This window comes from Argentina silus (genome assembly GCF_951799395.1).
Source record: "Argentina silus genome assembly, chromosome: 8".
Classification (NCBI taxonomy): domain Eukaryota; kingdom Metazoa; phylum Chordata; class Actinopteri; order Argentiniformes; family Argentinidae; genus Argentina; species Argentina silus.
This window is the reverse complement of record NC_139662.1, coordinates 1,040,001-1,063,325: the sequence shown is the minus strand read 5'-3', so window position 1 is coordinate 1,063,325 and position 23,325 is coordinate 1,040,001. Positions and strand designations below refer to the sequence as shown.

Here is a 23,325-nt window from a genome sequence, read left to right as displayed (position 1 = left end):
CTCCAGAAAACATTTATCCTGGAAAATCCAATTTGTTGTTATCTGTAGACAGAGTCACATCTCATCTACTATCATGCATTTGAGCTGCAGAGTGGATCAGAGGCTTACCTGGTCCCAGTCTATATTGCGGAAAAACGTGTGAGACTTGATGTCGGTGAAACCCGTTTGGACCTGGCAACCCAGTCGCTCCTTAGGGTCCTGTTCAGAGAAGGAACATTTCCATCAGTTCGAAATTCAACATCATGTCATGAAATCTCATAATCACTCAAATTGTTGACAGAGTTCAGTAATAGTTACTCAGTAATAGTCTTCTAATTCACATTTCTAATAATCACAGGATATTTGTTTTAAATGAATGATTTGATCCAAAGCACTACTATTCAATGTTGAATGTAAAAACAAACGGTTTGTAGCTAGGCTGGATTATGGACCAGGCCATTGGAGCCAGTGCCCTGCGGCCTCGGACTGCCAGGGGGCCTCCAAACCTCAGGCCGCGCGCCTTGCGTGGCCCAAGACTTCTGAAGGAAGTTGAACACCAGGGCCCTCAGTGACCACTGGGCCCCTGGGTGCTTATAGCGTGAGCTAACCACTAGGGCCCCCCAGACCCCTCAGCGCTTACAATGTGTGGGCCCCCAGACCCCTTGGTTTTTAAAACGTAAGATGACCACTAGGGCCCCTGGGCCCCTTAGCGCTTGCAGTGTGAGGGCTCCCAGGCCCCTTGGCGTTTAAAGAGTGAGCTGACCACTAGGGCCCCTTGGGCTGGGGCTTAAAGTATGAGCTGACCACTAGGGCCCCGCAGTGCTTACAATGTGAGGCCCCTCTGTGCTTAAAGCATGAGCTGACCACGAGGGCCCCTGGGCCCCTGGGTGCTTACAGTGTGAGTTGACCACTAGGGCCCCCAGGCCTCTCGATCGAGCGTAATACCTGGGCACCTTGGTACATACAGTGCATGCTGAGCCACTGGTTAGCACGCTACAGTATGCTGTGACATTATACAATATTCACCAACAAGTCAGTTCATTCTGCATAACAGGACAGTTTGAAGGGCGTCATATTATGACAAGTTGTTCGTTATTTGACTTACCGTAACTAGCTATCCCTATATTTTAGCTAGCTGCCCATTTTCCTTAGCTAGCTGCCCATATGATTTAGCTTGTTAACAGAAATTAGTTAGCTAGCTGCCATTTTTGCCAGCTAGCTGCCTTGTGTGAAAAGGGTATAAGATAAAAAAAAAAAAATGTCTGTTTTTAGATCCACAGAAGTATATAATGTTAACGTTGACATACAAATTGTCAACAGCTCTTACAAAGTATTTTTTTTGCCCTCCCCATCGATGGGGTGTGGCCTATGTGCATAGTCTCCACCAAGTAATTTCACTGTCTTATCAGAAAACGTTTTTGGGGTTGTTCAGCCAATGGAAAAAAAGTTATGTTTTAAATTTCAAAACATATTTCTCTCTGTGTCAGCAGGTATATAAGACATTTCTTGGTAGGAAAAGCCACAGCCACATACTGTAGTTCTGAAATATGGACCACAAACGTTGGAATAGTGGAGCTTCCAAAAGGAAAGCAAGGAAAAGGAGGCAAGAGAGTTTGAGCCATTTCTGGGACGTCATACTTGACCGTTTCCACGCTACAAGCATGCACCTACAGAAAAGTGACATTGACATCTCTGTAGCAGCACAGCTTTTGTCTTCGTTGAGGGATTTTGTGGCAGAACAGCAAGACTAGTTTGAGGCTTTTGAAAGGGCAGCCTTAAATGTGACAGGTGTCTCTCAGTCATATAAGCACGATCTTCAGCGAAAGAGGAAACGCAAAACATTTGCAGATGAGAGCTCAGAGCCAGGTGTGACATTTGAGGGGAGAGAGAAGTTCAAAATAGAAACATTTTATGTGGTCATTGATAAGCTAGTGGCATGTCTTGAACATCGCTTGGATGCTTACAAGCATTTGCCCAGTCTCTTTGGAGTTCTGTTTATGTCAGATCAGGTGTCTAACAGTGATGTCATAGTGGAAAAGGTAAATGCACTCTCCGCTGCATATCCATCAGACCTGGACATAAACTTTGCCAACAAACTCATCCAATTCAAGTCTTTCATGTCTGACTCTGAGGGTGAGAAGTGCCCAACTAAATTGCTTGAGACGTTGCAGGCACTTAATCTGCAGTCAGTGTTCCCCAATGTTTTCGTGGCTCTAACTTTGCCAGTGACAAACTGCCAGGGTGAGCGGACATTTTCCCTTTTAGGCAGAATAAAAAATGATCTGCGGAGTAGCATGTGCCAAACACGTCTCACACGAGTCACACCTTGTCTGACAGCTAGATTTTGACGATCTAGTGCAGGGGTTCTCAACCTTTTGCAAGCTGGGCCCCCCTAAAGCTGGTTCATTGCAGTTGGGGCCCTCCCTCCTCCCGGCGTCACCCCCCCCCCCCTTCCCGGCGCCACCCCCACTACACCACCTTGCATAGATAGATAGATAGATAGATAGATAGATAGATAGATAGATAGATAGCCCTAGGCTAGGCTATTATTGTTAGGCCCACACTATTATTATTATTATTATTATTATTATTATTATTATTATTATTATTATTATCATCATCAGTAGCGGTAGGTAGGCCTATTATCATTACTAGGCTATTGTTATAATTGGCAGTAGCACCAGACTTCTAATGTGAGCTTGCAGGCATTATTATTATTATTATGAGTAGTGGTAGGCCTATTATCATTACTAGGCTATTGCTATATAATTATATGAGGTTACATGCTTTATTGTTGTTGTTATTATTATTATTATTATTATTATTATTATTATTATTATTATTATTATTATTATCATCATCAGTAGGCCTATTATCATTACTAGGTTATTGCTATAATTGGGAATTGGCACCAGACCTCTGATATGAATTTATGCTTTATTATTGTTATCATTACTAGGCCTATTAGTAGGCATATCATCTGCATTTTTTACAGAAGCTTGCAGGTAGGCGATGTTAATGTGAGACCTGAGCCTGCTTTGCCTTGCAAAGATCCTCAATTCTTGGCGCAATGTCTGATAAACATAGCCTCAAATCATCCTCGATTTGTGCACGATTGCGGTATTTCGTTTTGAGTGCAGTAATTTTTGAGAATCCTGCCTCACGCAAATATGTCGACGCGAAAGGGAGGAGAATCTGCAAGGCGATGTCACAGAGTTGAGGGTATTCCTGCATCAATGCTGCCCAGAATGACGAAAGAGGGCAGGAGGTAAAGAGTTCCTTCAGCCAACTGTCACTCTTCAGCTCAATAAGCTGTTCCTGCATATCAATTGACAGCTCGTTTGCTGTGCACACAGATGGATCTCGAACCCACGCAAAAGAGCGATAATCCTCTTTAAAGTACGTCGCAAATTGTTTTCTCATTGCTGACAGGTGCTCAGACGCTGATTGAAATAGAGAGGAGAAATCGTGTGACGTGCCTGCATCAGTGATAGTGAAGTCTGCAAGGCTGGGGAACATGTCGCAGTTCCCTCGACTGATGCGGCCATGCCAGAGGTCAAGTTTTTGTGTGAAGGCGTCCACTCTGTCTGCGAGGAGCAAAATATGAGTTTCGCGGCCTTGCAAAGACAGGTTGAGGCCATTCAAGCGGTCAAATATATCGACCAAATAGGACAGAGACGCAAGCCACATAGTGTCATCCAGATGCTTGGAGTCAAAGAGAACCGGCATTTTTTTAGCAGCTAGTGCTTCGCGATGGACCATGCAATGTGTCCATTTCACAAGTGGAGCTACTTGCTGAACGCGAGCAGCTAGGCCACGCTCACAGCCCGTCATTGACCGCGCACCATCCGTGCATAGGCCAACGCATCGGTCCCAAGCCAAACCATTTTCATTGATAAATATATCGAGGACATTGAAGATGGCTTCTCCTGTAGTGTGCGACTGAAGAGGCCGGCAAAACAGGACATCCTCCTCAATCGCCTTGTCCCGCAGATACCTGACATAGGTGAGGAGCTGGGCCTGCCCAGCAATATCAGTGGATTCGTCCAGCTGCAGCGCGTAGTAAGGACTCTTTTTTATGAACTCTATCAGTTGCTCTCTGATATCATTAGACATGTCTGAAATTCTCCTAGCGACTGTGTCATTGGACAGTGGTACTGTACCGAGTTTGGCTGCTGCACTATCTCCTATCATTATTCTGCACATGTCTTCCGAGGCCGGCAAAATGAGAGTCTCGGCAATTGTATGCGGTTTACCCAGTTTACCTATTCTTTTGGCCACTGCATACGATGCCTCCAAACACTGTTTAGACACAGTGCTGTGCATTGAAATGGTTGCCTGTTCCTGATGGAGGCCATCAAGCTTTCTTTTAAAATATTCAGCCGGTTTATCCTTAATGCCAGCATGCTTTGTTTCGAGGTACCTTTTTAGTTTGCAGGGCTTCATGCTGTCGTTTGCCAGCACCTCGGCACACACGACACACTGAGGTCTCAGATCAGCCGTGACTGTAAACCCAAACTGCAGGTATGCTTCATCGTACCTTCGAAGCTTTTTTGCAGCTGGTGGTGCGTCGGTTGCCTTGTTGGTCCTCACAAGAAATCTCTCCATTTTTGTTTGGTTTTGAAATAATTTGGATGTGGATTAGTTGTGTTTTAAATAAAGTTTATGCTATGATGTAACGATGTGTGCGTGTGTGTGGCTATGTTGAGAGACTAGTATCGGGGGCTAATCAGTCGGGACTTAGGCACGATCTTTAATACAACAGTACACAATAACGATTTTGCAGGCAATGCAGATTTTATTTTAAGACTTAACAATTGTAGTCCTTTGTGAGTGAGTGAGTGGGTGAGTGTGTGTGTGTGTGTCTTAGTCGCGTGGGTCGTATAGTTGTGTTGCAACACGGTGATAAAGTTGCTAGCTAGTTAGCTAAGTGCACGCCTAGCAGTTAACATTTTTTGGCTAGGGCTGAGATGGGGATAATCTTTAAAAAGACTGTTTGTGGGGTTAGTCTTTAAAAAGACTGTTTGGGTTTTGAAGTATAGGCCTAAGTAAATCGATATCGAGATTGATAACAGATAGACTAGCGAGAGCTGGCACAAGCGAACTTGGCAAGAGACTAGACTAGAGTGAATGGAGCTACGACACGTGTGCGGACGCTTATATAGTAGCACTTACGTGACGTCGCGTCACAGGCTCAAAATACTACCCCCTGTATTGGTAGATTTGAAATGAAACTGTGTGGTTGATTTGTTTGTGTGTTATAATAGTCCAACCACTTGCATTTCGACATGGGGGGAATCTGTTGCATCTCCTTTGTAGGTCTACTAATAGCCAGTGAGTCCGTGATTTTTCGTGTTTTTTTTTTTTTTTCCCCCTCCCATCCTGTAGCCTACTCGCGCCCCCCCCGGGAGGGTGTCCGCGCCCCCCCGGTTGAGAACCACTGATGTAGTGGATGGATTTTGCAAGGAGGAAGGCAAGAAAGACACCAATATAGGAACCGGGGGGAGGGGGGGGGGGCTCCAAAAGACATGTGCCCAGGGGCCTCACTGGACCATGATCCGGCCCTGGAAAGAGAAAATCGCCGCATTGCTTCATTTGTTGCCAATTAACCACTGTTTCATCAACCACTTCTGTATGATGTGTGTGTACAGGCCCAGACCCCTTACTGACATCATTACAAGGGTTGTGCTCTTTCCTCAGGGCGATTACCCTGCTGACTAGCAGGGGCTAAATGTGGAAAAGCAAGAAGGCCATTCACACCACGTGAATATCCTTGCTGACACATGCATGCACACGCACACACCCACACCCACACACACACACAAATACATTCTAAAGCTCACAAATGCACACACACACACACACACACACACACACACACACACACACACACACACACACGAACACACGCACACAGACACACACAGTCAAAATGGGTGACAAGGCCTTTACAGAGAGTGGCTCTCCATAATGGATCTTGGCTACGTTCCTATAGAGTCTGACAGTCATTTGACTGAACACTGCAAAGAGATGGACAGAGAGGAGGAGGGGGGAGGGAGGGAGGGAGGGAGAGGCCTGATTGGGTGTGTGCTACGGTGTTCTCTCTCACCTTGTTTAGAAAGCCCTTCAGCACACTGGCAGCCTTTACCGACAGAGACCTTGGGATCCGAATGGGCTTCTCTAGAATAACTGTGAGGGGACAAAAGAGAGAGAGAGAGAGAGAGAGAGAGAGAACGATCACATATGAGGAAGGCAAACAATTGGTGATTCAACATCCGGCCTGCCCATGGATCTGCTTTGTGGGAGAGAGGGGGCAGAGGGGGCGAAAGGGGGAGGAGAGAAAGAGAGGAAGAGAGAAAGAAAAGAGGAGAGAAAGAGAGGAAGGACGGGTGGCCATTTTGTGCATCACTGGCATCTGTTTTGATTCGTGAGGCCTTGAGATACCCAGCACTCACAATGTTGGAAGAACTTGGAGAAAAATAGCACCAATACACGAATAGGAGCTCCAAGCCACAATGCTGTGTATGGTATAGTTTGTGTGTACTACGTACTGCTAGTCTGGATTTCACTTCAGTTTAGCTTTGATTAGCCACTGAGAAGCGTAGTATCTACTTGGTTGAGGGCCATAGTCTGAACTAAGACCTATGCCACTTATACAATCTCTACACTATGCAGGGTTGGGCTTAATTCCATTTCAATTCAGTCAACTCAGGAAGTTGAAAAGCTTCTCTTTTTTCAGTTTATTGAGATTAATGTCCTGCTTGTCCTATTTATAGTTATAATTTCCATTGAATTCCTGCATGGACTGACTGAACTGAAATTCAACTGACCCCAACCCTGATATGCTGTCAGGTCAAATCAAGTCAATCCTAGAACCAAATCCTACCAGAACCCCAGAACAGATCATCGCTAAACAGCCATGAATTTTTCATCATTATTTCATCATCATTTTGTTTGTTTACACTGGTCCTGATGAGATGGTAGCCAAGCACAGCGCTCTCACGCTCTCGCTCTCGCTCTCGCTCTCTCTCTCTCTCTCTCTCTCTCTCCTCCATGTTTAATCCTCCATGTTTTCATCAGGATCAGGATCATGTAGGAGTCAAAAAGGTGAGTAAAACGATGCACACCGGAGAAAATGACCAACATAAACATAAAAAAGGTGCAGAAACCATGTACCCTCCACTACATCACAGGCGGGGGGATATATAAATAGAATATTTAAACATATTCATATTCATTGAGGAGATGGAGATTAAACGTGCTAATTAAAAGCAAACTGTGTGAAAATCTGTTGCTAGAATTCCAAATGTCTAAGTCTACTGGCAATGCTACACATCTATTTTGTCAGGGCATGCGCTATTTAGCAGAAGGAAAAAAAATGGATCCCAATGTCATTGTCTTGGAGCTTTTGGAGCTCTGTGTCTGTCTGTGGTTGTTGGGGGTTGGCATGTGTGACAGGGATACCCAGGGTTGTCTTGGCACAGGACAGTGCAGGGGACATATGGCAGGGCCACCCCTGTGGAGAGGGGCTGGTTTCCGTTGGTGAGGTGGCATCCAGGAGCACACTGGTGGCCCTGTGGGGGACCAGGAGAGGGGTGGCAGATGCCAGCTTCAATGCCAGGCCATGCCATGGGCAGGCACAGGGGGGGAGGGAACGTGGTGCTGAAGGAAGGTATGGAGGAATGTCTGCTACAGCAGGGTATGGGGGGGTGTAATAATAAATAGTAAACATGCTATGATTACGTTATCATCGTCATGTTACCATGATATCATCATGGTAACATGACGACTCTTGCTTCATCATTAGATTGGAGGGGTGCAGAGACTTAGTCTCCCTCTCTCTCTCTCTCTCTCTCCCTCCCTCTCACCTTGGAAGAGGTACTCCTCTGTGTTCATGTCGGGATTGTCGGTGATGATGTCGAACGGGGACCTCCCGGCCATCATCTCAAACATGAGCACGCCTAATGCCCACCAGTCAACGCTGAACCCTGAGAGGAGAGAGACAGAGAGACAAGGAACCATTCAGCCATTTTGGTTACATTCATCAACAGCTTGATGATATGGCTTAGGCCTGTTCATTAAATGTTGTTCTTCTTCTTGTATATATGTGGGTAATAAATAATGCAAAAGGTATTCAGTATAAATTAATCCATCAACCAGAAAAACGAGTTGCAGTGTGTCTGTTTGGTCTATGCTGAGTATGGTGCAGCAATGCTCTGGTTCCCACACCCAGAACAATTCATGTCTGATGTTCATTCCACCATTTCCTGGACCTCACTCCTCTTCTCCTCCTCTCCTCCTCTATTCCTCCTGTACACCTCATCTACTCCTCTCCTCCTCCTCTACTCCTCCTGTACACCTCCTCTACTCCTCCTCTCCTCCTCTCCTCACCGTAGTCTTCTCCTCTGAGGATCTCAGGTGCTATGTAGTTGGGGGTCCCACAGAATGTGCTGGTGGTGTCTCCTGGTCTGATCCCCTCCTAGGAGAGAGAGAGAGGGGAAGAGGGTTTGATATTGATTCACTGTCTACATTATTCATAGTTTTATCAAATAATTATATTGCAGTAGCGTAGGACTGACCTTGCACATTCCGTAGTCTGTGAGTTTGATGTGTCCATCATGATCCAACAGCACATTGTCCAGCTTCAGATCTCTGTAAATGATGCCCTTTTCGTGAAGGAAATTCAGGGCGATACAGATTTCAGCAGCATAGAATCTGAAATGAAAGACAGACTCATTTAGAGACATTTCTTCTTGTGGGAGAACACGATCCTACCTACAGTACAGTATTAGACTCAGTGCCGCAGCTTTTCCAACCTATGGTTCCATTCTGACCTTTACACAATGTAGAAAAACAATTAGAGTAATCAGTCAGGTATTAGGCAGTTAGGCAGTGAGAAATTAATCCAGATTTAGAGAAACTGTGTGAGTTTGAGTCACAACTGGGAACTATTGTTAGCAGCCATAGTGACGGACCTCCGGTCTCCTTAGAGCTGTCAGGCTGATTGACAGGTACAATTGTCGTCTTCTACTGTGGAATGTTCTGAATGTGCTGAAGTTACAATGAATTGTTCTCTAATTCTGCTATGGTGGTAGTTCCATAATGTATGTAATGTATGTAATGTAGGATATCATCAGCATATAAATACATCATTCTTTATTGAAATTGCGAAGTCTTTTTGTCAAAAAAGATTCAGAAAACTATATAAAACATGGGCATGATACCATTTGATTTCCAATATTTTATGACAACAATTTACCATTTTAACTAACTATAATTTGTTAGATCATATTTCAAGAATTCAAATCTATATTTACATTATCTGCCTAACATTTGGCACGGCACGACGTGGTGAGGGCTTGACTAGTTGATTTCTCTGAAAACTCTACCCCATAAAACCCCTGTCTTTCAACGTGGGTAGATTCTACATAATAATGTGCCCTGTGTCTAGGAGATAAATCTCTACCCCTGGCGAGCCTATCTGACAGAGAGAGAGAGAGAGAGAGAGAGAGATGCCATGCTCATCTCCACTGAGTGGTGTTGTCTCACGGTTGGCATCCAGACTGGCATACACTGCATCCTGTCAGCTCCATCACCCCCCCCCCACCCCCTCCCACCGCCCCCAACCCCTCCAGAGAACACACCGGAGCAGTGCTCATGAATATGTGCGATCATTATTGGTGATTAACATGCTGCTTTGCATATGCTGGTTGGGGCTCTGGAATACAGATAGGGGGCCAATAGGGGTTGGTGCCTCTCTACATTACCTCCCCTTTGATCGTGCGTTTAGACCCATCTCTGTTTAGAGCAGCCACATAGACAGGCACAATGAATTATGGGTGCTAATTATGTTTTACTGAGGTAAAAAAAATAAATCAAAAGACCAGTCTGGAGGACTTTGCTGGATTCTGTACCGTACGTCCAGTTTGGTTTGACCTGTTAGACTAGCAAACATAAAGTAACTGTCTCTGATACAGAGATGCTTAGCACACTCAAATGTGTAAGAAAACAGCCCATTTGGAGGAGTTCTGTTCTGTCCTGTTCTTGCCTTCTCCCCAAAATAGGGCCTCTCATCTGCTGTTTCCTGTCAGCGTGTCATTTTTCTTCTGAACAGGACTCTTTGTACGAAGCTGAACAGAAGCAATGTCAACTTAACCAAAATCCAATCATGAGAGCACGAAGGGCCGGCTGCCTGCGTCTCATCCTACGCTCGGGAGAGGAGAGGTGTTTTCCTGGAAGCTACTCAGCCTCTCTCTCTATCTCGCCTCTCACATTTTTCAATTACACAAAGAGAGAGAGCGAGGGAGAGAGTGGATAGAGGAGGATGAGAACCGTGCCTACGGCGACACCGCCAATGGATCCACTCCGAAAGGAAAAAAACAAAACAACTTTCTGATCATGTTGAGATACAAAAGGTTGCTCTTTAAGACATTTCCAAATTGTGTTGTTCCTGTAGCCTCTGCTGTTGGGAGCATTGGAGTAACAGGATGAATGTTTACCGTGCATGTTCCTCCGGAAGCTTCCGCTGGCGCTGCATATGGAACATCAGGTCCCCACCGTTCACATACTCAATCACAAGAAATAACCTGCAATCACAAAACAGAGGGGGGGAAAAGCGTTGAAATACATGGTCTTGTCGTGACTGTGAGATTGGCCTTTGGAGTGTTTGGTGTTTTTGGAGGTAACTGAGAGGGCCCCTTATCCCAGAATGCAATTTTCCAAACAGAGGCAGAGCAGTATACTTGTCAAAGAGGAGGCAGCATAGAATACCCATTTTACAGCTAAATTACATTTTAGAGTTCTATGTGTAATTGATTGGGTCTTTCTGAAACAACTTCTTGAAAATAATCTTTGCCTGGGTTAAAAAACACATTTGTGAAAAAATAAATAATAATAATAATAAAAAAATAAAAAATACTCTCTCTGCCACTGTTTCATTGTTCTTGTTCTATTGTTGCATGGTCTCTCTGCTACCCCTACATACATTTCTTCAGTTGAAAGAAATCAAAGGTCTGTACTTGAGTTTGTTGCTTCTTTCATTGACATGATTCACACAGTGGTCCACTCCTACACCTCATTGAGAGGTAGCCAGGGTCTAACAGTGTGAGATTGTGAGTGCAAGGCTGCCGCTGTGTCCACAGAGAAAGCAGCGTGTCAGTCTCAGTCTGGCTAAGTGCTCTCAAAGGTTCAGTCTGCCTCTTACCGACTCTCTGTCTGGAAACAGGAGTGAAGGCCCACTAAGAATGGATTGGTCGACGCCTGCTCGAACACGTGCTTCTCTGTCTGCACCCAGTCGATATCCTTTAGGGGAGGGAAGGAGGGAGGGAGGGAGAGAGACACAGACAGAAAGAGAGAGATGGAAAGATAGCACATTAGCAACAATTCACTCTGATCAATAAACAGCTAGCATGAGCCAAGTTGTGGTGAACAAACAAATAAACAAAAAGATGCAGAGACTAAAACTTCCAATAAGCGCCTGTCTCCAATAATAACCGGGCCACTAATGACAGTGAGGCATATAATGACCGTAGAGCCAAAATACATGTTTTAACATTCTCTGTTCATATTAGTTGATAAAGCTACACATTTGATTCTGAGCGACCGCAACATTATTTATTCAACAGCCAGGGTGCGCTCCGTGGTTAAAGCAAATAAACACTTGAGCTACTAAAATAAGTTTTACAGTAAATTACACTGATGAAAGGCTTCTTTTAGTGGCATCCTTTAAGAGCACTAGACTGCTACCTCTCCCTTTCATGTATGTACAGTGCCTTCGTAAAGTATTCAGACCCCTTCACTTTTTCCACATTTTGTGGTGTTATAGACTCAATTTAAAATGGATTAAATTAAAATAATTTGCCATCAATCCACACACAATAGCCCAGAATGACAAAGCGAAAACAGGTTTTTAAAAATGTCAGTAAATTTATTAAAATTGAAATACAGAAATACCTCATGTACATAAGTATTCAGACCTTTGCTAATAATAATAGTTAATGTAATTTTGGAATTAATATCGTTGTTTTTATAGGGTCTCTGATTTGCATAGGAATCAATTACACTGCGTGGATCAGGTTGTCATTACAAACTGAACAAATGGAGAGGAACAAAACTGCTCCGGAATGCGACCTGGGGAGACTTACAAAAAATCTACAAAGTTGAATGGTGGAGAGGAAAAAGCATATTCGATGGGACATCATCTCAGTCACTCTACAAAATTGGTCTATAACGAAGTGGCCAAAAATAATCCCTTAATGGAAAATAATCTCATATCCATAATTGTGTTTGCAACAATGAATTCAAGTGATACAGCAAAGAAAGTGGCTGGAAATTTGTTTATTTGGTTTTACTACAAAGCATTAAGCTTGGTGCAAATCCAGCACATGCAATGCAGTTTCCGCACCATATCTCGTGTGAAGAATAGTGGTAGCTCCATCAAGTTATGGGTATGTTTGTCACTGGGAGGGACTGAGGAGTTTGTCAGGATCAAGAGACAATTACGAAATTTACTGAGTTGGTAGTGACATCCTAATCTACACAATGTGTAATTGATTCCTATGCAAATCAGAGACCCTATATAAACAAAGATATTAATTCCAAAATTACATTAACTATTATCCTTGCATTAAGATGGACTCAATGCAACTTACTGAGTGATTTGTTGATGACATTTTTTCATTTTAGCTAATTTTAAGAGTGTCATAGCAAAGGGTGTGAATACTTATGTACATGAGGTGTTTCTGTATTTCAATTTAATAAATTTACAGAAATTTCTACAAATCTGTTTTCGCTTTGTCATTCCGGGGTATTGTGTGTGGATTGATTCTTTTAATTTAATCCATTTTAAATTGAATCTATAACCCAACAAAATGTGGAAAAAGTGAAGGGGTCTGAATACTTTCCGAAGGCACTGTATGTCTGATTTCAGCCTAGTTCCCTAGAGAAGGACTAAAACATCAAAACACAAAGTTATTTTCCCTATTGCATACTTCAAACAAAAATATAAGCCACTATGTTTAACAAAATCTATTTATATTATTCTGGTATCCTTCAAGATGTTAGGGTTAGGGTTAGGGTTAGTAAACAATAAACAGGTAAAAAACAAAGCATGGTGAATTGACCAAATGTGGGTAATGATGTGGTAATTAGCCTGGATTCACTTCTGAAAATAGTTTGTCTGTCTACTTTCATGATGTAATAAGACCTTTTGTGGAACACTTCCAGAATCACAGGATCAATATCAATCTCAAGGATACACAGATACAGGGATCCACAGGGTTATGCATTTTCATTGTAGCTCAGCACTAAAACACCCGATTCAACTATCTAACGACCAACTAATTATCAAGCCCTTGAATCAGGTGTCACTATGGCCTACAACAAAAATCAGCAAAAGTGTCTACTCAGTACTGTATACTACTGGGCTGTAATCTAATGGGTTATCATTCTTCCTAAACTACTATTCAGAGGGGAAGACACATCAACACATCAACACCCACTGCTTCTATTAGGGGACACAATCACATTTGGATCACTAGTCAGAGAGAGAGAGAGAGGCACCTGATTTCTTTTTCTCTTCTGATATATGATGGAATAAAAGAGAGCAAATTACAGACAAATAAACACTAGAACACACCCTCCAAAGACAATGCTCAATCAATCACAGTATGACTACCAAGAAGCAAGATTCAAAGCTTTAGACATGCTCTCTGACCTCTTGTAGTGTTGACTAAACCAACGTTATCTTATTGAAACCCAGACACCCACGCATAATGTCTTGCGCACACACACACGCACACATATACACACGCAGACACACACACACACACACACACACAGCATTACAAATCAGAACACTTTCATTTCCGACCCCAGAGCGAACAGAAACCGGATTACAGTTCCCAGCGATTGCATTTGGAAGTCACAAAGGAAGACATCTGTTGCTCCTCCCCCCCGCCCGCCCCTCACCACACACAAAGCCATGACCTTACCTTCACTGATGAAGTGTTTGGTCAATGGTGGGCAGAATTTATTTATTTAGGCATATTTGTAGCTTGCTGGCCACCAGGGGTCCTACCATTACCATTATTCTGCATTTAACAATGCTAATGCTAATGCTTCCAATTTACTAAACAAACAACAAACAGTTTGGGCTCCAAACTCACACAGATAAACTACATTCTAGTTGTTCATAAGATGGGGTGAATTTGTAATTTGGGTGAACTACTACATGAAAATGCTGGTATTGTTGTTTCAATTCATTTGGAGTTAAAGCATACAGTATATCTGGATCTACACCAACAACGACTTGGGACATTAACTGAAATTATCATTAGACTACAGCACCTTTGATGTCAGAAAACATCTGACAAATGTATATGTTAGTGTGTAACATCCCTTTAAGGTTATAATTCTTATTTTATTTTTTTTAACTCTCAACTATGAATGCAATATGATAACTAATACAATGGCCGTCAAAACCTGCTGCTGTTCTTTTATAGTAGAGACTGATTGAGTATCCGTCTTATGCATAACATAATAAATTCCTATTGGTCAATTTAACTTCATTAGCAGTAGGCTTAAGCAATTTCAAGTGTATTTGTAACTTTCACTGCATTTGCTACTACCTTTGATGTCAGGCTTTCCTAAATAAATGAATAATTTAAACAAATATGTGAGAACACATAAATAAATATTAATATTGTGATGTCCAATCAAAACACTGGACGAGATCTATACCACTGAACAGCTGTACTATGTGTAATAACACCGCTATAATTCCATTAAAGGGGCAGTCTGGGATTGGTAGATCCATTTGGACTTCATAGGAATAAAATATAGCTATTGAATCTTGAAGAATATAATTTATAAATGTCTCATGAGCTTAGCAACTGTCTTACCCCCTTCAGAACCCAAAATATAAGATTGTTTTACTCCATCATTTGTAAACAATGTAATTGTAAACAAAAACTGTATAGCTTCATGGTTAAAACTAGCATTTTGTATGGTCAGTCCTTGCATCCATAGCTCAGTCTATGAAATTGAGAGTGGTAATATTTCTCCAGCCCACCAAAAAAGTGGTAAACTTGGTGGCAGATTGCTCCTTTAACCAAGTCTATTGGGCACAAATGGTATATTTTACTAGTTTTAATATCTATTGAAATTTGAACAATTCAAATAACTCCAGGTAAAGGACAACCCCTCACTGTGATAATGTCTTCTGTTCTTAGTCTATTTGGTGTGTATGAATATACAGTGATACGATAGCTCCATCTAGAGTTGGCAAAAGTATTGCATGCTTCAATAACTCATATCCCTAATATAGTAATAAGTTGCCTAGGCTGAAACTGCTCAAAATATGAGTTTCATTTTTATTAAAATCTTAAAGGGATGGTTCAACTTATTTTCATGTTTCCGTGAAATATCATCTTACCCTGAGTTGTCCTCATAGGCCAGTAGTGAAATCATCTCTGGTTCTTTATTGTCTCCTATGCTACCGCAGCACAGGCTAACAGTTAGCAGCGCCCTCTCCAGTTTCTCCAAAGAGATTTGGCATGTAATTTAAACTATGCTAATTTAAGGTCAGTTGGAACCCTGTCTATTGGAGGGCGCTGCTAACTGTTAGCCTGTGCTGCGGTAGCAAAGTGGAGAATGGAGAACTAAAGAAGCTTTAACTACTGGCCTATGAACTCAGGGTAAGATAATATTTAATTTGAACATGACAACTTTTTCACCCAAACAGTTCCCGTCTGGTTTAATTTGAGCTGTGCAGAGCTGCCAACACTGCCCTCTCCTTCATCTCTCCTCCCATCCTCCTCTACTTCCATTAGATATCTCTGCATTCATTCATTAGTTAATTCATTCCTCCTCTTCTCTTTTCATCCTCTATTTCCAACTTCGGATCCTCAATCCCTCTTTTCCTGTAATTTCCTCCTCCACTTCCATTTACTTCCTCCACTTCCTCATCTCCTCATGTTTTCTTCTTTTCTCTCTTCTTTGCCTCCTTTTCAGATTCCCTACCCCTCTCTTCCTCTCTGCTTACATCCTTTTTTCCCATTTCCTTGCCCCTCTTCTTTTACCCTACTGCTCTCTACCTCTTTCATCCCTTCAGATCATTCCTCTCTCTTCTCCTTTTCACCTGCTAGTACAGTAGTGGTAGTCGTAGTAGTAGTAGTAGTAGAAGTATTAGTGGTAGTGGTAGTGGTAGTGGTAGTGGTAGAGGTAGTGGTGGTGGTGGTGGTGGTGGTGGTAGTGGTAGTAGTAGTAGTGGTAGTAGTAGTAGTAGTAGTAGTAGTAGTAGTAGTAGTAGTAGTAGTAGTAGTAATAGCAGTAGTAATAGTAGTATAGTAGTAGTAGTAGTTCCACCCAACCCCTTTCCTCCTTACCTCATCATCATGCACCAGTTCTTTCTTCACCACCTTCATGGCATAGATCTGTTCATTCTTCTTCAGCCTCACCAGCAGCACCTTGGCGTAGCTGCCGCGGCCGATCACTCTGATCAGATCAAAGTCACTGAGCCCCAGGGCAAACCCCTGGGAGATCTTGATCCCATCGATGCCGTCCACCACTGCTTTGATGTCCTATAGGGAGGGGGGAGGTGGAGAGGGGGAGAGGGGGAGAGGGGGAGGGGGAGGGGGAGACGGGGGTTATTGTGATTGTGTGCATTTCTCCCTCCCCATTGAATGTAAAGCGTATACATCTAATCTAATCACTAATCATCAACATCCTCATCATGAACATCCTCATCATCATCATCGTCATGGTCACAGAGGTTCAGTAGGTCGCATGGGTCAGAGTGGATTATTATGTATCACTCTGGCATGGACATGTGATGATGTCACCATGCAACATCATACAATGGGAAATTCAGTTGAGCCATCGAACATTTCCATTAGGTTTCATTTGTATTTGAAACAAAGTCACAAAATAAACTCAGAGTCAAATAATCTAAAAGTCATTACGATCATTGAAGGAGTCAAATGTGTTTGCAAGAACTCACCTCCGAGTCATCCTCCGTTTTGTCCACCTTGCGATTGTGTTGTAGGAAAGGTACTATAGAGAGGAGAGAGAGAACAATGAGGACTGAGAATCCAAACACTAACAAATGCACCATCCAAATTTAAACAGGGTATTCGGCAAGAGAATCACATCATATCTAGCACAAGAACACCGAAGCAAACTCAGCAAATGACTTCATCTGGCAAGATATGTTATCCCATATTGATAGTAGAACACTTGGCTCCAGTCAGGCTGTGTTGTGCGCATGTTCATGCTGTGACCACCAGAGGGCAGCCTACTTTGCAGAGAGAGGTGAAGCTCCCCACTGTCTCTGCCCAACTAGGTCATCTAACCACTGGTGAGTACTGTACTCTCTGTCCTGTACTGTACACACCACTGTCTGCCCTGCAGTGTCAGGGCTGGCGCTGTGGCTGCCTACCGAGTGGCCAACCTTCACACTGGCCCTCATAGAGACCTGCTCCATAGAAGGGACATCTGTGGTCCTGTACTTCACAAGAACCAGAGCAGGGATGAGCACTGGTTTTATAGGTTTGAAACAAAACCAGTTTGTTTGGAATCGGTCCGTTAAAAGACGTGTATATCTGACATAAGGTGCCTGTGTTTGAAAACAGGAAGTGTTCTCAGTTCTAATAATATAGCTTTTACGCTTGTGAGAGAGGAAATAACAAAGTGTTTTCATATCGACATGCGTGTATAGACCACTAAGACATGAGATGACTGTAAGATTTCTTGTGGAGATATTTTTAAGTAGTCATACTGAGAGCTGGGTTTATTCCCTGTCCACTTCCACTAGCATGCTAAGCCCAGCAATAGTTGCTCAAGAATGTGACTATGACCGATACAAGTGTCTGGATGAGCCTATAACACTCCAAGTACAGTCAGTGCAAAATGAGGTATAACATCCAACATCCTGAACTGGCCCTTTAATAAAATAGCTTTTCAAGGTGAAAAACGTGGAGTCTTGTTACAACCCTATTCAGTTGTCATTCCACAAAAGTTCCACTAATGTGCATTTAGATTCACATGTTCAAGGAAAACTATGTTTATAGTGCAACATTAACAAGAAACTCAATGGCATAATGATTCAAACATTGAATATTGAATGAAAAGCACCTTGAAAGACACTGAACAGACTTTAACATTAAGTTAGATGTACAATACTTTCCACAACATTAAGAGGGAGGTAATCACATCAGAAACTCAAGGTAGGCTACTTTACATATCTACTTCACATACACACATCTGAAGGGAAAACAAAATGTTTCTGAGCGACTTACTTCCGTCAGTATCCTCTGTGTCTTCAGGTGGGAGGTCCACCTCCTCACTCTTCTCATCTAAAGGGGGCTCTTGTGATGGCATGACTGGATCCTGAGAATAAAAGCGTAAATAACCACAGCACATGGTTTTAATCATTCCATAGAGTACGCCACACATCATGACTACCATAGGTCCTGAAAGACACGAAAAGAGGCCTCTGTTTTAAAAAGTGTTTAAGAAGGAAGAATAATACAGAGGAAGAAGGAGGAAGAATACAGAGGAAACCTATTTAACACAATAAAGAGACATTTAAAGATAAGGGTCCATCTCTTGACCCAGCAGCTAATCATTTCGTGGGGTTATCTATAGCACAGTGACTGTGAAGCAAGCCATTCTAATCAAGAAGGAAATCACCGATTTGCATTTCAATGCGAACTGTTGTTGAAAGAGCATGGTCAGATGACATTAAAGGTAGACTATGGGATATGATGTCACTCCCATGAAAACAGAGCAACTTTCATCAAAGATGTTGTCGTAAACAAGAGTGAGCGAGAAGGTCCACTCGTTTCACTGCCCTCCGACATAAGATGGCAGAGCATGTGCGCTCAACTCTACAGTGTAATTTTGTTCTCCCTTCTCTGAAATGTCTTTGGTTTGGATTTCGATTTTTAACTTTGGATTCACGCTCTGTTCTTTAGTCTGTTGCATCTCCGTTTTTCAAAGTCTCTGGCAGCACCGCCCTGCTTGTTTGACTATGGCGTTGTACACTCACCAAGAACTTTATTAGGAACACCTGTACACCTTCTCATGGTGGAGGTGGTGTAATGGTGTGGGGATTGTTTTCTTGGCCCTTCATGGCCACAGTTTACCCATCTTCTAATAGCTACTTCTAGCATGATAATGTACCATGTCACAAAGCAAAAGTTGTCTGAAACTGGTTTCATGAACATGACAATGAGTTCAGTGTTCTTCAGTGGCCTTCCCAGTCACCGGATCTGAATCCAATAGAACACCTTTGGGATGTGGTAGAACGGGAGATTCACAGCTTGAAAGTGCACCAAAAATCTGCAGGAATTGCATGATGCAATCATGTCATCATGGATCAGAATCTCAAAGGAATGTTTCTAACATCTTCTGGAATCAATGCCATGAAGAATTGAGGCTGTTTTGAGAGCGAAGGGAGGCCCAACCCAGTATTAGTATAGTGTTCCTAATAAAGTTCCTAGTGAGCGTGTATCCCAGAGTCTACCTTTAAAGAAAACACAATTGATTAAAGATCCTCTGGGCTGGACTTTGGTTAACTAGACTTGGATATTTGGCACCGTGTTTGCTCTGAATGCTCAATACAGTGACCCTAAGGAAGGACCCATGGTGTCTTTATGCCAGTAATCTATCATTAGATTGAACCTTGTGTATCAGTATAACCTGAATTTATATTGATTTATACTGACACAGTATCTAAATTGCAGTACATCAAAGCAGAATTTTACAAAAAATATATATATTTCTCGTCAGACCACCATTGATATGGTCCCAAAATGTAATTATTTTGGGTAACAGAGCCTCATTGATATCCTAAGCAATATTTGATTGACTTCCTGGATCTCATGGTGATGTTTTTTTGAGTTGACAGCAAGTCAATCAGAGCTTTGCTACAGGGATATCAATGAGGTGTCTATTCACAAAGTAATGATATTTTCATACCACATCAATGGTGGGTTGACATTTTTTTTGTTTTTTGAGTAAAATTCCACTTTCCTCCGCAGTACAGTTTACAGTATATTTTTTACTTCCTACTCATTTATTCAAATGTGTACTTAAGTGCATTCTGGGATGCTAAGATGGCTCAGGTAAAGACACAGATCTGCTTTAGAGTGCAATGGAAGGTCATATATTATCTGTGGTTCTCCATTTAGGTTATTTAGGTTATATGAAAGTGTCAACAAATGATAGAGATGCATAAACATTTCCATTTACCAGTACCTTGTCATAAAGTACCCAGCTGAGTTAGAGCTTAAATTAGTACACTTCTATAAACTTTAGACATATTTGAATATAAGTTATCTAATTTTGGATGTGGTTGAATGCAAGCTTGGCCTACACAAGCATGTATATAATACAGCATATTGTTATACAGTACGCTATAGCACTTTGCCTGAGGATGCTCGGGTTTGCTGAATCATCATACTCACCATATGCCTTTGGCAGGTCAGAGGGACGAGTTTGTGACAGCGCTTATGGACCAGCAGTTTGCAGTTGATACACTTGTAGCCCTGCCTCCCCAGCCCCCATATCCTTTCACTGCAGTGGCCACAGTAAGCTTTCTGTAAGACAGACACAAGACAGACAGGGCCATTACACTCTCACCCTCCGTCAGAGCTCGGACAATGGCTGACACACAATAACAAGTGAGAAGCCAAGGATCAATGGATGACAGACAATGTAGGCACACACATGAACCAAGAGAAGACCATCATGGACAGGGTGATGGAGTGAGGTGATTCTTTTCATCGACCATGAGAATTACACATTCAGCATGTTCTTCAGGATGTGAAGTCAACAGAGGAACCCTCAAGAGTCAGCTGACTTCCTATAGAGTAGTGTAGTAGCTTGATACTGGTTTGGTTAGTTGGGTGATGGGCTCTCTGCCTCTTCTTGTTTATTTTGTTGGAGCAAACCATTATCATTATTTAGTTGGAGCAAACCACTATTATTATTTAGTTGGAGCAAACCACTACCTACTTTGGACACGTCTTTATTTTGTCTCAAACACCAATGCGCCAGACACTACAAGATAAACATCTGTCATCATAGACACTATCAGGGGACAATCACTTGGGGACTTATGTCTACCACAGCATATCGACAAACAGGAACTCAAAAGGAATGTTTACTAACAGACTGAGCAGCACAGCACCCAAGTCCAAGCATCGTTGCCATGGAGATGCTGTCGAGACACTTCAAAGCTTCCCCAGCCCCCCACACTGACTCGACAAGAGATGTTCGGGTGAGTCATAAATAAATCAAGCCACCCGCTTTAATTTGTCAAAAAATCTGTTTTCCAAACTCAGCATAGACAGCAGGGGAGTAATTAACAGGCCCTTTCTGAGGTAAGAAACTTTTCAAGACAGACGCTCAGCATTCCCTGTCAGACTTTGGGGAGAGAATTTCCATAGCAGAGAAAATATGAGGGGCCATAATATATGCCCTTTGTTCTTAAAAAGAGGCAGACATCTAAGATACGGCTTTGACTCTCTTGGTTTGGTTCAACAGACACTAACAACATTACACCATTGGGCTCAGTGAAACACTTGTGCTGAGGGTAGTTCCTATTTTACCACTACTTAAGAGTCCACAGCAGTTACGTAATAAGTGAGCGCATCAATACTTAAGAGACTAAATCGTCCCCAAGCAGTTTAGGACATGGCCTTTCTTGGTTGGCACACTGAGAGGTATATAACTGAAACATTTACCCCCAAGAAGGCACCTCTCTCTCACAAACTGTTGGGCCAGTAAATCCTATCCCTTGAATAGGCAGCAGTCATCCCGGGGCCCCAAACGACCGCCGCTTCAGCCAGCTCACTGTCAGTTTTAACATGGCTAATACACTTCACACTGCCTGGCCTTTACCGGAGCCATAAAACCCAGCCATTCCATGCTGCTAAGCAAGGAGAGAGCTGGAGAAGCAATGTGGAACGAAACCCATTTAAAGTGCATTAGCTCAGCAGGCAGCAGGCCCTGAGTCAGAGCAGTGAAATCAACCTTTGAGGCGTCCTTGACCGGCCCGCAACAATTCCCCAGAGAGCTCAGTTGTGTACGAGGCATTAGCCATCCCTGGCTTGTGGTATGCTAAACTCAATTTAACACGGACGGCAATGTGTTGAGTTCTAATGATTTACATAAAAACAGAAACATTGCTAACGATGCAATAGAAGTTGTTTCGTCTTGAAAGATGTTTGAAGGTACATTTCCGCTAAAGGAATATATATGCATATATTTTTGTGTAAATTGCAGGTAGACCTGGGGTATGTCAACAATGGAAATCAACTGTTCAGCAACTCCTCCTTCATTATTGACATTTGATATCAGTGTTTTTCAATACAATCAGTGTGTTACGGCTGTTATCAGTGTGTGTTATGGCTGTTATCAGTGTGTGTCACGGCTGTTTTCAGTGTGTGTTACGGCTGTTATCAGTGTGTGTTACGGCTGTTATCAGTGTGTGTTATGGCTGTTATCAGTGTGTGTTACGGCTGTTATCAGTGTGTGTTATGGCTGTTATCAGTGTGTGTTACGGCTGTTATCAGTGTGTGTTACGGCTGTTATCAGTGTGTGTTATGGCTGTTATCAGTGTGTGTTATGGCTACTATTGTTACGTGTTCCAGCCAGGTGGGAGTCATCGAGGTGGTGAAGGGAAGAGAGGAAGAGAGGATGAGAGGAAGAGAGGGTTTTATCGATTGGCTATTCTACCCTCAGTAGAGTAGACATTTTTCCAGGTCATGCAGATGCCTGGAAACAGACTTGAGCTGATAAGCTGTCGGAGTCACTGCCTGCTGCAAACAGCAGTATTTTTCATCAATATTCTTGCAGGCTTAACATTTTATAGAAGCGCTACTTACATTTCTCATAAAACACTTCCAACTGGTGAAATGAAGATAAAACATCACACATCCAAATAGTATCATCTTCCGAAGGTAACTGGTTAGCGAAGAATCAGGTGGGGTACAGGTACACACCACAGGTACATACAAGTACGCTGCACCAAAGACCCAAACAGCAGAATTCTGTTGCCCACTTGAGAGACAAGGCAGCTAGTGTACTCTAAAACAAATATGTAATGGATTTGAAAAATATGAAAGCAGTTTGTCTTATAGTGTCTAAACTGATGCTGTCTTTTGTTTTGTGGTGTACTGGAGAAACATTAACAAGACAGTAGCGTCAGTCAATTCCCTAATGGTGCTTGGAGCTGGGAAAGCAAACGGAATACATTCTGATACATCACGTGCAGAAGAGCTCCCATTATGTCTAATGGGGCGGGATTCACAAAGCATCTTTCTCCTCTTCAACAGAGCG

At 42.7% G+C, this 23,325-nt stretch overlaps 1 protein-coding gene across 2 annotated transcripts in view; it reads right to left on the bottom strand.

Moving 5' to 3' along the window:
• prkcz (protein kinase C, zeta) overlaps positions 1–23,325 on the bottom strand; it is a 76,147-nt gene that overhangs the window by 15,617 nt on the left and 37,205 nt on the right. For both annotated transcript variants that reach the window (XR_014554351.1, XM_083675051.1), the window contains exons 3-13: positions 20,448–20,579; positions 18,276–18,366; positions 16,979–17,031; positions 16,365–16,559; positions 11,183–11,280; positions 10,479–10,565; positions 8,559–8,694; positions 8,371–8,458; positions 7,848–7,967; positions 6,089–6,168; positions 109–198 (exon numbers count right to left, since the gene is read on the bottom strand). Coding sequence is in view for 1 of the 2 variants with exons in the window: in XM_083675051.1 (XP_083531177.1) it covers positions 109–198; positions 6,089–6,168; positions 7,848–7,967; positions 8,371–8,458; positions 8,559–8,694; positions 10,479–10,565; positions 11,183–11,280; positions 16,365–16,559; positions 16,979–17,031; positions 18,276–18,366; positions 20,448–20,579 (1,170 nt within the window). In the remaining variant the exon portion in view is untranslated. The remainder of the gene's footprint in view (positions 1–108; positions 199–6,088; positions 6,169–7,847; positions 7,968–8,370; positions 8,459–8,558; positions 8,695–10,478; positions 10,566–11,182; positions 11,281–16,364; positions 16,560–16,978; positions 17,032–18,275; positions 18,367–20,447; positions 20,580–23,325) is intronic.